The 16,270-nt window shown below is 57.1% G+C and overlaps 3 protein-coding genes across 3 annotated transcripts; 2 read left to right on the top strand and 1 right to left on the bottom strand.

The window, feature by feature from the left end:
* Positions 1-7,954: 7,954 nt before the first annotated feature.
* Positions 7,955-8,796, bottom strand: LOC133753211 (histone H2B type 1-C/E/F/G/I). The gene has a single exon (XM_062183656.1). It carries the CDS (start codon positions 8,412-8,414, stop codon positions 8,034-8,036), a length of 381 nt encoding a protein of 126 aa, XP_062039640.1. The 5' UTR covers positions 8,415-8,796; the 3' UTR covers positions 7,955-8,033.
* LOC133753204 (histone H2A type 1) lies at positions 8,788-9,303 on the top strand. The gene has a single exon (XM_062183645.1). It carries the CDS (start codon positions 8,805-8,807, stop codon positions 9,195-9,197), a length of 393 nt encoding a protein of 130 aa, XP_062039629.1. The 5' UTR covers positions 8,788-8,804; the 3' UTR covers positions 9,198-9,303.
* A 1,534-nt stretch (positions 9,304-10,837) lies between these two features.
* LOC133753220 (histone H3.1-like) lies at positions 10,838-15,257 on the top strand. The gene is made up of 2 exons (XM_062183669.1): positions 10,838-11,186; positions 14,944-15,257. Exons 1-2 carry the CDS (start codon positions 10,838-10,840, stop codon positions 15,255-15,257), a joined length of 663 nt encoding a protein of 220 aa, XP_062039653.1.
* The last annotated feature ends 1,013 nt before the right edge of the window (positions 15,258-16,270 follow it).

The raw sequence follows: 16,270 nt of genomic DNA on the forward strand, positions 1-16,270 counted from the left end.
ATTCTTCCTGCCTCTTGCTTTCCTCCTGAAGCACTGTTGTTATGCCTGGCAAAACCGTCAACACTGCTGAGCCTGTGGCCGCCCTGCCCACACAGGTCTTGAGATTCTGGATCAACGCATTTGAGATGCAGAGCTGTGCATCTTTTGGGGGCCTCCATCTTGGAGTTATAGGCCTCGCATGGGGTTCTTGCCCAGAATTCGAAGACACAGATGTAGAAGTGGGTGATAATAAGAGCAGAAACAAAATGGATGTGATTCTTTCCAAGCTCTCCAAGCCTCTAATGTTTCTCAGACACTCAGAAATCATCCAAACGTGAAAGGACATAAAACACAGTAAATTCAAACAATTCAGTGATAGACACATGCATGGCAGTCTAATCAGGTCCTGGGAGGGTCCACTTAAAGGGAGGGGGGATGCTCCATTTGTTCCCAAATAGCCACAGTGGCAGAAATGAGGGCCCCAAACTCCAACCATCCAGATCTCCCACACGAGTGCCAGAGGCCCAAGCACTCAGGCCATCTTTACTGCTCTCCCAGGAGCTGGACTGGAAAAGGAGCAGCCATGGCTTGATCTCACGTGAGATGTGGGTGTTGCATGTGGTGATACAGCCAGCGGCACCACAAGGCTGGCCCCAGCACGTGTCTTTTTAACTGGTCATAAAAGCTGTAAGGTTCTTCTACTAGTTCCGAGGGGAACTACTGTTAGTTTCTTTTCCCCCCTCATGCTTAGAGGAACAAAGAAAGCCCTGTGATAGCAGATTATAATGATTCACAGCACTTCATTTAAGTAACTATTTGATGCTAAACTGACTTTAGGATTGTACATATTTCAGAATCTTCCTTGATGAGCTCTTCACAACTCAGAGCTAGTGTTTTATCAGGAAGTCCTGCGACCATTTGGAGCTGCCCACTCAATACAGAAGCCTGGCGCCTTCAGCCGCAGGTGAGTTGTCCAGCCCCTTGGGCCATTCCTCTCTGTCTCCCTGAGTGACCTCAGGGCCCCCACACCATTTCTGCCCTTGGGTGCATTCTCTCACTCCTCTGCCTGGTGTGCTATGATGGAGCAGCCTATTGTGTTCCTCGGGCCGTTTGTACCCAGCGGTGCAGAGCCTGTTGTTCACATAACATGGATTTTACCGATATTTGAATGAAATGCTTTTTTACACTATTCATTCATAGATGGACAATGCACGCATGGGATTCAGACTTCAGAAATAATAAAAGGGTTGTAAGGAAAAGACTGTCGTCCCTCCACTCCTGTGCCAGGCCCCCCAGATTGCTTCTCCAGAGGCACTGTTCAGAAACACCTCACACCAGTGCAAGCATCCACGAGGGGACTTCAACAACTTGTGTAAATTTTCATTTCATTCCATTTTCCACAAACTTTTTGAAGCATCTTGTTCTACACACATAATTCTACTACATACTAGTCAGTACTTTGCTTTTTGCACTATATTGTGAACTTTGGAGATCATCACCTAACAACTCCTAAGACCTTATGATGTACAATGGTTACAAACACAGATTCTGGGGGCTCACACAGTGGGTTAAGCTGCTGCCCTTGACACAAGCAACCCATAATGCCATCGACTCGAGTCCCGGCTGCCCACTTACCATCCAGTGCTCTGTTGTGGTCTGGGAAAGCAGTGCAAGATGACACAAGTACTCCGGCCACTGCCACCCACATGGGAGACTCGGGTTGGGATGAGGCTCCGGGCTTTGGTGTGGACTAGTCCCAGGTGTTGAAACCATTCAGGGTAAATCAGCAGATGGAAGATTCTCTGTAACTCTGCCTTTCAAATAAATAAATCAAATCATTAAAAAAAAATGATATGGATTCTGAAGCTGTAGTCTAGGTTTGAATGACTCCCTACTTCAGGCGATTTTCTTAATCATGGTGAGCCCTCATTTCATGATCAGCAGAGCAGCCTTAATCCTGGTACTGTTATGAGAATTAAGTGACTTGATGCATACAAGGAGCTTTTGGGGTAAGCAACACATTGTCATAAAAATTATCTACTTGCTTTCTGGGTCACATAGAACGCTGAGCTGCACTTGCTGATGGTCATTCAGTTGCAGTCTTTTGCACTAGAACCAACCACGCTTCTCCCAAACTGTACACGTCATTTTAATTGCTTTCAAAAATGAGTAACTTCCTGGAGGCAGGCATTTTTGGGTGTAGATAGATACAAACCAGCACAGACGGCCGCGGCCACACCCTCTGCAGGGTGGGGCTGATCCTATCAGGCCTCCCCACAGCTCCTCTGGAGCAGGAGCAAGGCAGGAAACCAGTGCCCACGCCAAGATCTCGGCACCCGCCCCCATTAACCTCAGCCTGCGGGCCTGACCCACAAAGCGCACCTGATGCTGGAGTGGTGAGTGGCTCTGAAAAGAAGCTTCAGGTCTGACAAAAATGTAGGCGCAGCGGGAGCGTTCTCTGCCCATAACCCAGAGGTCGATGGATCGAAACCATCCTCTGCTAGTCTTTTTTTTCCCCTCCCTTTTTAACTCGGGTCAGAAGCAAGAGGCACAAAAATGAAATGCTCCGCGTCCAAGAACCATAAACCGATTTGCTCAAAATCGCGTTCCTTGGCTTGTGACGCTGGGGACGGGCACGGGTGCTGAGGGTCCCAAGGATCCGGAGGCGGTGACCCACGTCTGCTGCCAACATCTGGCTAAGGAGACGGTGTGTGTGTGTGTGTGTGTGTGTGTGATCAGCAACTCCCAGCGATCTCCTCCCCACGTTTTCCTCCTTGACACGCACCTCTACGTAGCACAGAGCTCATTTTACTTATTCATTTAGTGTTCCTCCCGATGGGAAGGTTCACAAGAGAGCGATTTTTGTTTCTGCCCGTGGTTGCCACTTTCCCCAGAACGTGGCCTGGCACATGTTAGGTACTGGTGATCTGGCAAATGTCAGCTACAGAATCGCCGAGTTATGGTTCACGGCCACCAGTGTTCGACATTCTTCACCATGTTTCACCTTGTAGGAAGCTACAGAGGAGTACGAAAATGGTCTGTTATTTCACATCATGACATATCGACTACAAATCGTTTATATAAAAAAAGACGTAAAATGTAAGTGCTCCTCGATTCCAGCCCCATCCTGTGACCCACTCTCGGGGCGTGAATCTGAAGTTAGAGGTCGATGAGAACACAATTTCTGTCTGACTCGAATGTTAAAAGCAGATTCTCAGTGAGAAGCTTTCCAATCCCACACATCAGCAGCTCGTGTGATTTCTCTGTGAAAAATAAAAAAGAAAGAAAGGGAAAAAAAAGCCCCGACATGAACATTCTATTTTGTCCTGGGTCCTATTTAAGACAACGATTCTTATTTAGCTCTTGGATACTGTGACTGAGGTCAGAACACCCTTTCAAAGTGGACAATCCAGGCAGCCTCAGAATTTCCTAGGAGGCGTGAATTCTCTCTGAAGATTTTCGCACTGGTGAGCATAAACACAACCAGGGAACAGTTAGGCAGCCATTTTGAGGAGGAGACCATGGGCCCTGCAAGCCCCGTCTCTGTTCTCCCTGCTTTTTCCAAGCTCCGAGCTCCGTGCCATCTGCGGATTTGTCACAGGTCCACGTGGAGCAGGCCTGTTTTCAACACTATTTCCACGGGACGGAGACTTTGTGATCACTGTTCACGCAGGAGGAGGAGACCAGGAGCAGACAAGCCAGGGGACCACAGGGAACCAGTGACGGGGGCTGCCGGGAGGCTGAGGGTCAGAACTCCTGAGTCCTCGAAGGGTTCATGCAGCTGCCCACTCCACAGCCTGGGGTGAGATTTCCAAGAATTCCCTGCAGGCCCGACTCTCCTGGTATGGGGCCTCACTCTGCCGGCAGGAAACCTGGTGACGCGTGGAGGAACAACATGGACTGAGACTCTTCCCCCTGCCCCCGCCCTCCTGTCCACACTCAGCCCCTGGAATTGTCAAAGGCAACACAAACACAGAGAGGACTCTCCAATAAAGGGACTTGGGGGAGTGGGGGGTGGGGGTAGGGATAAAGACCAGGATTGCGGTCTGGAAACAGCCGGGCCGCTTCCAGCGTGTCCAGAGAACACAGGGAGGATGAGGGCTTCCCTGGGCCACGAAACCCCACACGTGGTGTGCAAGGAAGGCCCCCTGGTCCTTTGGTGCCAGTGGGAGTGAAGCTGTCCAAGGCCGATCCCACTCTTGTTGCTCATCTTCTGGACGCTTCCCCAGGCCGTTTCAGTGTTCGGGCTTTCATAGCCAGGCGCTCATTAGCGGTGTTCCACCTACTCCTGAACACACAGGCCCTTCTCAGTGCTGTGGAGAGAAACCCCTTCCCTCACAGGCAGCAGAGGGGCAGACCCTGCCCTGGGCGCCAGGGAAAGGCCCAGGCCCCTGGCCTCTGACAGCCAGACCTTGGGCATTGTCACCAGGACTCAGGGAAGTAGCATTCAGATTCAAAACGTTTGCAAATGACTGTTTTGCTCTTAAAAAACATGTTGCCTTACTCACAAGATGCAAACTGACATCTTTTTCTTCCCTCAAGAATTTAAGCGTGGTGCTATTTCTTTAAGTCTGACAAAGACAGCCAGTTCTTCCTGCTTCTCACAGGAGTGGAGGTCAATGAAATCCCTAATCACAGACAGAATCTGAGCCTGTGCCCCCTTTAAGTGGAACATTGGAAGTGGGGGGTGGGGGCAGGGGAGACTGTTCTGGAAACAGGAGCAGAGAGGCCACAGCACAGAAAAAGGGGGCTGGGCTTCAGCCTGATCCCAGGCACCTCCACCTTCCTTCCTTCCTGCTTTTGTTCATTGTAAGACAGGCGAGAAAGCAACACTCCCTAGAGAGAAATGAGGACATTTCAGAGACAGGATCAAAGAAGATAGAGGTAGAATGTGTCACAATAACAAATCCAAGGGAGGTGCATATGCTAATCACTAGCTGTGACAACCATTTGATCACTCCCTATAGTTTGTTCACATAACATCACACCTTGTCCCCTTAGCGTATATAACTGATTTATTAATTGAAATATTAAGGGGCCAGTATTGTGTTCAGAGGGTCAAGCTGTTAGGAGGAAGTCAGATATGAGCTTATGTGTGTGTGACAGAAAGGCCTAAAAGTTGACATCTAGGTCCAGCATATGCATCTCAAAGTCACCCCAATAACGTCTCAGGGGCAGCCCAGTGTTTGCATCCCACCCTGCCCCTTCTACCTGATAATCTGCTGGTGGGGGTCCCCGCCCCTTCTGCCTGACAACCTTCCAGGTGCAGCCCAGTATCTGCACTTCAAATACCCTGCTCTGGATCCTGATCCTCCAGGGGGTCCTGCCCATCCTTCTTCCAACCAGGGCGATGCCAGCCAGGCTTCCTCTGGTCTGATAACTTCAGGGGGAAAACTCAGATAGGAATTTTTCATATTTACATCCAAAAAGTCCTTTATTCCAGGAGGAGCAGAGGTGGGGAGGCAAGACCCATCCCCTTAAAATCCTCCGGCCTCAACTGGACTGCGCGCTCAGCCCTCTGCCTCTCTGCTGAGCCGCCCGCCTGGCCTGGCCAGGTGTATTCCACTCAACCGCGTAACCTCGCTCTCCCCCAGTCTGAGCGACTGGGCTCTCTCAGGTCCTGTCTGGAGAGGTGCCCAGCCGTTCTCACAGAGGTCCCTACCCTAATAAATTTTGCTACTTCTACTTTCCACTACTCTGTCTCACGCCTGAATTCTTTCTTGCGGGAAGACAAGGACCCTTGCCATTCTCCAGTAACAAAGCCACCTGTGTCACTGGCATCCCACATGATTCAAGTCCCAGCTGCTCCACTTCCCATCCAGCTCCCTGCTAATGTGCCTGGGAGAGCAGAACACGACCCAAGCTCTGGGGTCAGAGAGTTCCAGGTTCATGGCTGGCGCCTGGCCTAGCCCCAGCTGTTGTGGCCATTTGGGGAATGAACCAGCGAATGCAAGATTTCTTTTTCTTTCTGTCTTTCCCTTTGTATGTATCTCTGCCTTTCAAATAAATCTTTTTAAAAATATTGATTAAAATATGGCAGATGTAACACAAGCAGCAAAGAACGTGTTTATTGATCCATATAACTTTTAAACCCACAATAAACACTTCCAGAATTTTTTACCACCGCTTCCTCGTTGCTGTGAGTGAAGAATTTAAGGTTTTTCTTTCAATCACTTTATCCATTCATTTAACTGGCAGAAAACAGCTCTTGAGTGCCTATCCCGTGCTCCGCCAAGGGAGGAGGGGGTTTTCAGCTGAGGATCTAGAAAGCTGGGAAGGCCGGGGTGTGTGGCCTGGGCCTGGCAGGGTCAGTAGATCAGACAGCTTTCACGGCCCGAGGTTTTGTTCGTGGCCAGGGATCCTGTGCGAGATGACTTGATGACGGCAGCAGATGTTGGTTTTGTTTAGTTCGAGAAAAATCTCTCGAACTGGTTCGAGCATTGTCTGCTCCATTCTGATCCAGTTGCCTGCTCATGGTCTGGAAAAGCAAATCCTTGGGCCCCTGCACCTACATGGGAGACCTGGATGCAGTTCCTGGCCCAGCCCAGGCTGTTGTGGCCACAGGGGATGGAAGATGTTTTTCTCCCTCTCTCTGACAGCCTTTCGAATAAATAAACCTCGGCATTAAGTCTTAATCTCCGGAGTGAACGGTTATGGAGACAGGGCCCTGGGGGCCTCACAGAGGAAGAGACGGGGCAGCGTTGGAGGGCACAAGGCAGGCCACGGGAGGGCACAAGACAAGGGGAGGGGCCTCGGGAGAAGCCAGCCCTGCTGAGGCTTTGATAGCCAGAGGGCGAGAAAGTAAGTCTTGTTTAAGCCTCTGTGCTGTGCGAATCCTATCACACGGAGCCCGGTTTTAGCGGGATGCTTGGAAGAGTCTCTCTCCAAGGAAGGTATGCGAGTGGAACTTTGGAAGAAAACTCACAGGTGCTTAGAGGAAAAGGACAAAAGACAGACCTGCGAAGGACTGAGATGACCAGGCTGGCAGTGGCCTGCTCGTGGTGGGCGACCTGCGCCTTAAACCGCGTGATTATCGTCTCCCCAGCTCAGACACGGGGTCGGGCAGCAACCCCGCCTAAGCCCCCTGGAAACGTTCGGGTGCTTCTGCGGACCGGGACCAGAAAGCATGATCCTGTTGTCTGGTTTTAGGGACAGAACGTTTCGTTTTGAGCAACTCGGACCAAACCCAACACGACCGTCTCCGTCTACCCCGCCGCCCCGCCGGCCTGCACACGCGCGTTCGACCCTGGAGACCCTTAGTCCTGCGGTTGCGGGCCAGCGGGGTCGGCGTCGCTCCGCGGAGCCGCCCGGCCCAGCACCAGGGCGGAGGGAGCCGTCCACGGGCCGCGCCCCTGCGGCCTGGCCACGAGAGGGCAGCGCGTCCGCCCGGCCCAGGCTGGACACTACGGGACCCGCCCGCAGACCCGGCCCGGCTCGGCCCTGCAGAGCCCCTTCCCCGGGCCGACGCCCCCTGCCCTGCCCCGACCCTCGGGCGCGGGGCTCTCCGGCCTCCGTCAGGAACCTGAGCCCGGGCTCCCTCCGTCCACACTGCGCGCGGGACCCCGGCCCGAGAGCCGCGCCCGCCTGAGCCCGGGCTCCCTCCGTCCACACCGAGCGCGGGACCCCGGCCCGAGAGCCGCGCCCGCCTCACAGCCCCAGGGCCCTGCCCCGTCAGGCGCCCGCTCAGAGCGCGGGTCCCCGAGTCGCCCGGCTCTTATCCTAAAGCTGCAGGTCGCGCTGCCCCCTTCCCGGGCTCGGTGCGAGGACTAAAGACCAAGCCCCCGAGACCCGTCCTCCGAGCAGCACCGCCGCGGACGGAAAGCCGCCATTTCACTTCCGCGCCGCGGCGGACACTGGCCAATCACGGCGGGGGGCGGGTTAGCGGACAGCGCCGCCGCCCAATCAGGACCGTCAGCGGCCCGGGGAGGCGGAGGCGGGCGGACACCAGGTGACGTCTCCCCGCCCCTCACCCCCGCACAACAGCACAGCTGCTTCTCCGGAGAACGTGGTGGCTCTGAAAAGAGCCTTTGGGTCCGCAGGAAGCCGTGACGAGCCTACTTGGAGCTGGTGTACTTGGTGACGGCCTTGGTGCCCTCGGACACGGCGTGCTTGGCCAGCTCGCCGGGCAGCAGCAGGCGCACGGCCGTCTGGATCTCGCGCGACGTGATGGTCGAGCGCTTGTTGTAGTGCGCCAGGCGCGACGCCTCGCCGGCGATGCGCTCGAAGATGTCGTTGACGAACGAGTTCATGATGCCCATGGCCTTGGACGAGATGCCGGTGTCGGGGTGCACCTGCTTGAGCACCTTGTACACGTACACCGAGTAGCTCTCCTTGCGGCTGCGCTTGCGCTTCTTGCCGTCCTTCTTCTGCGCCTTGGTCACCGCCTTCTTGGAGCCCTTCTTCGGGGCCGGCGCCGACTTCGCGGGCTCGGGCATGATCGAAACCTCTGAGTCTTCTAGCGCGAGGAAACGGAGTGTGGGCTAACGCACGCACCCTGGCTATTTGTTTGGTGCGAATGCAAATGAGGCGTAGCAGCGATTCGGATTTTCATTGGCTCACTTAGTGTCTTTCTCTCTGATAGGCTAGTTTTGATCCTGAGCTCTCATTGGTTCCTTTTGTATCTCCCGCCTCCGGGACGATGGCCTTTGAACTCGCTACGCTTTATGGAAATTAGAAGTGGGCTTGGCTTTACTGCTGCTTTCTGATTGGCTGCAGTTTGTATCCGGCCACCGGCATAGGCTGCTTCAGGAAACCACGGCAGGCTATAATTAGCTGCTTGCGCCTCCACTTGATCACGTTGCTAAGGCTCGATTTCACATCTCAGCATGTCCGGACGCGGCAAGCAGGGCGGCAAGGCGCGCGCCAAGGCCAAGACGCGCTCGTCGCGGGCCGGGCTGCAGTTCCCCGTGGGCCGCGTGCACCGGCTGCTGCGCAAGGGCAACTACGCGGAGCGCGTGGGCGCCGGCGCGCCCGTGTACCTGGCGGCCGTGCTCGAGTACCTGACGGCCGAGATCCTGGAGCTGGCGGGCAACGCGGCGCGCGACAACAAGAAGACGCGCATCATCCCGCGCCACCTGCAGCTGGCCATCCGCAACGACGAGGAGCTCAACAAGCTGCTGGGCAAGGTCACCATCGCGCAGGGCGGCGTGCTGCCCAACATCCAGGCCGTGCTGCTGCCCAAGAAGACCGAGAGCCACCACAAGGCCAAGGGCAAGTGAGCAAGCGCGGCCCGGCCTGCGCCCGCACCAAAGGCTCTTTTCAGAGCCACCACGGCGTCCACGGAAGAGCTGAGCACTAGTGAATACTTGGAAGATAAAGCACGGACACACAGCAACGCTGGGTGTTGCAGACACAGAGAACCGGCTCTTGTCCGCTGCTCACTCCCCGCACGGCCACACGGACAGGTGGCCGTTGTGAAGCCAGGGCTTGCGCCGCGTGGTGCATGGGTCCAAGCATTGAGCTTTCCCTGCTCCCTTCCCCAGCCGGCGGGAGTGGGGCAGAACCCCGGGCTTCGCCCCCGCCCCGGTCTGGTGAGGTCAGGCCGGCGTGCCCGGCTCCGCTGGTCCCGGGAGTTCCCAGTGCGCACAGGACGGCGGCCCTGGCCGGAAGGACGAGGCGACACGCGCAGGTCCCCTCGGTCTGCCGGTGCCGGGCTCCCGCGAGCAGGGGGACGGCTGCCGGGTGGGTGCTGGCGCCGCGGGAGCGCACCGGTGCAGTTCCACTTGCACTGTCCGGTGGCGTCCTACGCTGCGCCAGCGGCCGTTACTGTCGCTGACCGGGGCCTGTGTGCTCTACGCCCCCTCCTCGGGCAGGCAGCTCCCCCGGCGGGGCCGACGGCCGGGCTGACGTTACCACCGCCGCACAGAGCGCCCAGCTGCAGAGGTGTCCGCCCGCCTCTGTGTCCCCGGGCCGCCGACGGCCCTGATTGGGCGGCGGCGCTGTCCGCTAACCCGCCCCCCGCCGTGATTGGCCAGTGTCCGCCGCGGCGCGGAAGTGAAATGGCGGCTTTCCGTTCGCGGCGGTGCTGCTCCGAGGACGGGTCTCGGGGGCTTGGTCTTTAGTCCTCGCACCGAGCCCGGGAAGGGGGCAGCGCGGCCTGCAGCTTTAGGATAAGAGCCGGGCGAATCGGGGCCCCGCGCTCTGAGCGGGCGCCTGACGGGGCAGGGACCTGGGGCTGTGAGGCGGGCGTGGCGCTCGGGTCGGGGTCCCGCGCTCCCGGAGTGGACGGCGGGAGGCCGGGGCTCTGATGTGGCTGCGGTTCTCGGGCCGGGGTCCCGCGCTGAGTGGGCGCCTGGCGGGGCGGGAAGCCGTGGCTCTGAGGCGGGCGCGGCGCTCGGGCCGGGGTCCCGCTCTCCCCGGTGTGGACGGTGGTAGCCGGGGCTCTGATGTGGCTGCGGTTCTCGGGCCGGGGTCCCGCGCTCCCGGGTGTGGATGGCGGGAGGCCGGGCTCTGAGGCGGGCGCGGCTCCCGGCCGGGGTGGGGGCCGCTCCTCAGGGTCCTGTGACGGCAGCCGGGGAGGCTAACGACCGCGCCACTCTGCGTTCGCCTCCCGTCTGAGGCGGCCAAAAGAGTCTAACGTCAACGCGTTTCCTTAAGAACGGTTCGCGCTCCATTCAAAAATCCTCTCCGTGGCGGAACACGAACGCGATTGGTCCAATGCAGGGAACGAAGTGTGACGTCAGGAGCCGTGAGCCGGATCCGAAGGGCGGGAAGGAGCCGAACGCAGATCGGAGTGGCGTCCAATCGGGTTCCGCCCGCCACAGCTCTGACCAATCAGGGCCGGGTGACCAGTATAAGTGCTGGCGGCCGGCGCGGGCTCTAAGCTGCTCTCTCTCCCAGCGTCTCTGAGCTCTCGGCCATGGCTCGCACGAAGCAGACGGCGCGCAAGTCCACCGGCGGGAAGGCGCCTCGCAAGCAGCTGGCCACCAAGGCGGCCCGCAAGAGCGCGCCGGCCACGGGCGGCGTCAAGAAGCCGCACCGCTACCGGCCCGGCACGGTGGCGCTGCGCGAGATCCGGCGCTACCAGAAGTCCACCGAGCTGCTGATCCGCAAGCTGCCGTTCCAGCGCCTGGTGCGCGAGATCGCGCAGGACTTCAAGACGGACCTGCGCTTCCAGAGCTCGGCCGTCATGGCGCTGCAGGAGGCGTGCGAGGCCTACCTCGTGGGGCTCTTCGAGGACACCAACCTGTGCGCCATCCACGCCAAGCGCGTCACCATCATGCCCAAGGACATCCAGCTGGCGCGCCGCATCCGCGGGGAGCGGGCCTGAGCCTGGCGCCCCCGCCAGCACCCCAAAGGCTCTTTTCAGAGCCACTTTCATTGTCACAAAGAAGCTGCACGCTGCTTCGGGGGTGGGTCCTGCTTCCTATAGCCGCTCCAGTGGATCCTCCCCGTAGCGTTCACGTTGGTGCGTAGTGCTGATCTCTGATACGTGGTCCTGAGGCCTTTCGGACGCCGCAAGGGTTGTGATTTAGCAAAGTGTAAGTGCATGTTCAGCGCTTAGACGTGAACGCCTTGGAGGTAGCTTTGAGGTTGCCTGGCTTTATGGCTGTTGGCAGTGGCGTCTCCACACTGTTCTATGGATAGGTAAGGGGTCATTGTAATGAAGAGGAGGAGAACAATCTAGGCCTGGTAATTTTGGTGTTTTCCTAGGGTGGAGCAGTAGCTATTGGGCCTCGAGGTTTCTTAGGTGGTGTTTTGAAACATTTGGACTTGACTATTTCTAGGAAATGATTGTTAGGGTGAGAGGCATCCTGGCTCTCTCCAGAGTTAACCCGCCTCCTGGAATGCTGTGGATGGAACAATTGCTCTCCTTTGCTCTCATTCTGAGATGCTGGGAAGAAACCCTTTTCATTCAGGAGTTTCCAGGAGCCTCAGGGCAGTCGTGTGATAACTGACTTCCGAACCCAGGTGCAGAGCCCTGCAGGAGTCCGGGGTTTGTATTAGCGACTGCACTGAGGCGGAAGCAATACTACCCCTCTCCACGTGGTGCTTCTTAGCGGCCTGACTGGGGAGACGCTGGCACCAAATAGCTGCTCCAGGAGACAAGTGTCCCTCACCGATTTGTGAGGACGTAAACGTAAGTTGTTAGGGTCCCATGAGCCCTACTCCATCTTCTGTGTGTTGTAAACTCGGTTCTGCTCGCTGTTACATTCGTGGAGAGAACGTGACTGTGGCAGGTGCACAGGAAGTTGTAGCTGCGTGAGGGCCTTGCTGTTTCACTATCTTGAAGGACACGGCAGCTCCCACTCAGCAGGGGAGTCGCTGTGTGCCTGCTGCCTCCTGCATTACATGTTCATCCCCGGTACTTTTGGTCACCATCGTTTTTGTTTCCATGGTGAGCAGATATACTGACAGTTATGTAAATGTTCACAATTCCCAAAGTGTTTTCACGATGTCCAAGTGTGACCCTGAAGCTCTAGGGTTCAGACAGGTCGTACGTTGCTCCTTCTAGAATTCTAGTTTTTCCCAAAGGCACCCGCATAGTGGAGGATAAAAGTAGAGCCTTTCAGTGTCCCACAAGTGCGAGGGGCGTTCTGGATAAGCGTTGAGTGGCTGGAGGAAGGGCTGTGGCAGGAGGCCTGGCTTCCTGCAAGTGGAGAGGCAGAAGTTGGATTGTTCTCTTCAGCTGAAGGGAGACTGGAGTGGTCAGATCTAGTGTGTGGGGTGCTATGAGGTGGTGAGGGCATTTAGCATTTGCAGGCTACAGTTGTGCTTTGGGGAAATATGTAAGAACTTTCTGATGCTTGTTTCCAAATTGGATGCCCAACTCCTCTTCCCTTGAGCGTGGCTAAATTCAGACTGGCTTCTAATGAACAGAATAAAAGGCACAGAAAGACTGACAGTGAGTGATGGCAGAGAGGAGGTCATACCAGTATTGGAACCTTTAAGCCAGTCAATGAGGCCTGATACAACTGGTTAGGGCCCTGGGCCTGACCCCAGGCCTGATGTTAGAAAAGTAATCTAACTGCCAGTGAAATGCTGATTGCTCAGGAAAACCGCTCACCTGGGGCATTCCAAACTGCTACCACACTGTAGACTCACCAAGGAGCCTTCCTGCACGTCCCCACCTTATCAGGGTCCCTGTGGCACGCTGCACCTGCCCCAACAAGCAGCTTAGGAAGGGACTCTGCACGCTGCTCAAACTCCTGGCAGGCCCGACCCTCACTGCTAACCATCTCCATAGTATAGAATCTTTCCAGCTAACAAGCCGCCTCTTCCCCTTCTTCCAACTCCAAAATCCTAAAACCTAACAACCGGGTCCCGTGCTTCCTCCTCCGTGTCTCACTCAGGTTGTCTGCCTGGTGGGAAACAGGCCTTCTCCAGCCAGGGAGCCCCAGCAGCCACAGGTATGAGAACTTTCCGGACCGCACTCAAGCCTCAGAGGATTTCAGGCCCCTCTCACATCTCATTTCTTGAGAGACCATGAGCACATCCATGTAATTCAGTCCCTCCATTTCTGACCTGCAACAATGTGTGAGGTCATGTTTATTGTTTGAAGCTGCCAGCATTTGGGGAAATGTGTCACAGCACAGCTAAGTAACTGGTGCAAGACAAATGAGAGTGAGGAGATACCAAGCAGAACCTGCTCGCCTAGAAGACACTCTAAGATCGTCACAAAACACACCAAACACCGGAGTAAGGGGATGGGTTTATTGGGGAAAACCCAGCAGAGGAGAGAAGGGGTGAAGAGGGAGAAGGAGAGAGAAGGAGAGTATAAGAGAGAGAGACAGAGGAGGAGAGGAGAGAGAGAAGAGAGACGAGAGGGGGAGAGGAGAGCAGAGAGCGCAAAGAGAGATCCAGAGAGGAGGAGAAAGCCACGTGTTCAGGCGCAGGTCCTTTTAAAATTTTGCCGGAGGGTGCGCAGGGAAGCAGGAGCAGCGAATCCCATTAGGATGGGGGTGGAGCTGACACCGGTGGTTGGGCCATGTGGCCACCTGGCTTCCAGCAATGGCGGCGGGGGCGAGAGCCTAGGATGGTGTCAGGGTGTAGATCGCGCCATAGATAGAACTGCACCATTTTCCTAACAGACGCGACCACACTGCACAGCCCCACACTCTGTCGCAGGTTAATCCCTTGCCTGTCAATGTCCAGAAATCAGCAGGATGTATTCTGTTGTGCTGCCGAGAGAGAGAGAGAGAGAGCGAGCGAGAGCGAGAGCGGGAAACCACCCACAGAGAGGATGAGCTCACTTGACTGCTCAGGTGCAGCTGCTGAGCAAGCAGGTGCCTGGCGCCTGGTGTGGGCCCTCGAGCCGGGTCTCCGGTGCAGGGGTTGGGGAGCATACACTTTGTCTTTTGTTTAAGTTCACCTGGCAATGAAGTCTACACGGAAGCAATGCGCATGTGAGCAGATCCCGGTGCGTAGGCCCGTATTCTACGCGTTTTTAGAAAATTGCCATTTCTCAGAGAACAGCTAATAGCACACGGGTGCCCTTCCCAGTATAAAGAACTTCACTTCCATTATCCAGTCTGAGAAGTAAACAACGGTGAGGCAGAAGGGAGCTGGGAGGCCGGAGAGCTCCGCTTGTGGGGGCGGCTTTCCCGGCTAAGCCCCCGCCGGCTCTGCACCGGCTCCGGCCAATTCCCGCCCAGCTGTGGCCGGGGAGAGCAGCAGGAGACGGCCCAAGTCCCGGGGCCCCCGCACTGGGAGACCCGGCAGAGGCTGCGGGCCCCGAGCACTGACAGAATCCGCAGACACCAGACTGGAGCTCAGGGGAGGCCGGGCGAGGCCAGGGAACTGCCCGGCGAGGGGCGGCGCGAAGACCGCAGCAGCAGCCGCCGAGGACACTGCCCACCCAATCAGAAGGCTTCATTTTGGGACGGGCCGAGAACGCCCCGCCCCCTGTGCCTGTCCCTGCGGGAGGGGCGCAGAGCTGGGACGGAGCGTTCCCAATCAGGTCCGACCTCCGCTATATAAGGCAGCGGCTGCGCCGACAGCGCCGGGTGATTCCGGCAGACGCAGGGATGTCTGGGCGCGGCAAGGGCGGCAAGGGGCTGGGCAAGGGCGGCGCCAAGCGCCACCGCAAGGTGCTGCGCGACAACATCCAGGGCATCACCAAGCCCGCCATCCGCCGCCTGGCCCGGCGCGGCGGCGTCAAGCGCATCTCGGGGCTCATCTACGAGGAGACCCGCGGCGTGCTCAAGGTCTTCCTGGAGAACGTCATCCGCGACGCCGTCACCTACACGGAGCACGCCAAGCGCAAGACGGTCACGGCCATGGACGTGGTCTACGCGCTCAAGCGCCAGGGGCGCACGCTCTACGGCTTCGGCGGCTGAGCGGCCGCGCCCAGACCCCAAAGGCCCTTCTCAGGGCCGCCACAGTCTCCGGGAGCGCTGTGCACCGCGGGTCCCGCAGTCCTTGCCATAGGGGTTGGGGTGGCCTCTACGCGGTTAGGGGAGGGGAAACACGGTCCCGGGTCGCTGCGCCGTTGGGCTCTGCAGCCGGGCTTTGCGGTCGTTATAACCGTCCTCGCCACTGTCGGTGAGGATTGGATGCTGCACCAGGGTACGCGAAACCCAAAACGCCAAACCCGGCTGAGTCCAGGCTGGGTCGGTCCGGGCTTGGTCTGTTCGCGCCAATTGCGACGCCGGAAAGCTGGCGCTGTTCTGCAGCGAGTTAAACCCTGGCCTGCAGCGCCAGCATCCCACATAGGCGCCGGTTCTAGTCCCGGCGGCTCCATTTCTGAACCAGCTGTTATGTACTGGGATAGCAGTAGAAGATGGCCCAAGCGGTGGGCCCCCCCCTGCACCTGTATGGGAGACCGGGGGGAGGCGCCAGGCTCCGGTTGTTTCGGCCATTGGGCAGTCGGGTAGAAGACCTCATTTCTAAAACCGCTTTTCAAAGAAATATTAAAAAGGCGCCTCATAGGATGTAGTCCAATCAGGCGCCGGCTCGCGTCCTGACCCTCTAACCCAGCTCTTAGTGGCCTGGGAAAGCACCAAGATAACCTGAGTACTTGTGCCCCTGCACCCACTTGGGAGCTCCGGCCCTCGCTGTGGCCCAGCCGTCGGAATTGTGGCCACGTGGAGTGAGCCATAGAAGGGAGAATTATAACTAAAATGGTTTCATAGCCTGGGCGTTAGAACGCTTGAATTTCAAAGGTTTCCTTGCAGTTTCTCCGCGTTCTGCAGGAAAAACTGGTTTAACCTCCCCGCCCCATGACTTTTAGGGCCCCTTAAGGCGTCTGCCCCAGGCCTTAGCGTGCCGGTGCACAGAAGCCATCGGGTCTAGTTACGGTGCTGCTAATAAAGATCGAAACGGAGGCGACGACTCGTTCTCCATTCATTCA

Source organism: Lepus europaeus, chromosome 3 (assembly GCF_033115175.1).
Source record: "Lepus europaeus isolate LE1 chromosome 3, mLepTim1.pri, whole genome shotgun sequence".
NCBI lineage: Eukaryota > Metazoa > Chordata > Mammalia > Lagomorpha > Leporidae > Lepus > Lepus europaeus.

What these genes read in the sequence shown, in the direction of transcription:
- LOC133753211 (XM_062183656.1), bottom strand. Translation starts at nt 8,414, where the DNA reads ATGCCCGAGCCCGCGAAGTCGGCGCCGGCCCCGAAGAAGGGCTCCAAG.
- LOC133753220 (XM_062183669.1), top strand. Translation starts at nt 10,838, where the DNA reads ATGGCTCGCACGAAGCAGACGGCGCGCAAGTCCACCGGCGGGAAGGCG. An exon ending in GTGCGCCATCCACGCCAAGC is followed by an intron (nt 11,187 to 14,943) that starts GCGTCACCATCA and finishes CGGCAGACGCAG; the next exon opens with GGATGTCTGGGCGCGGCAAG.
- LOC133753204 (XM_062183645.1), top strand. Translation starts at nt 8,805, where the DNA reads ATGTCCGGACGCGGCAAGCAGGGCGGCAAGGCGCGCGCCAAGGCCAAG.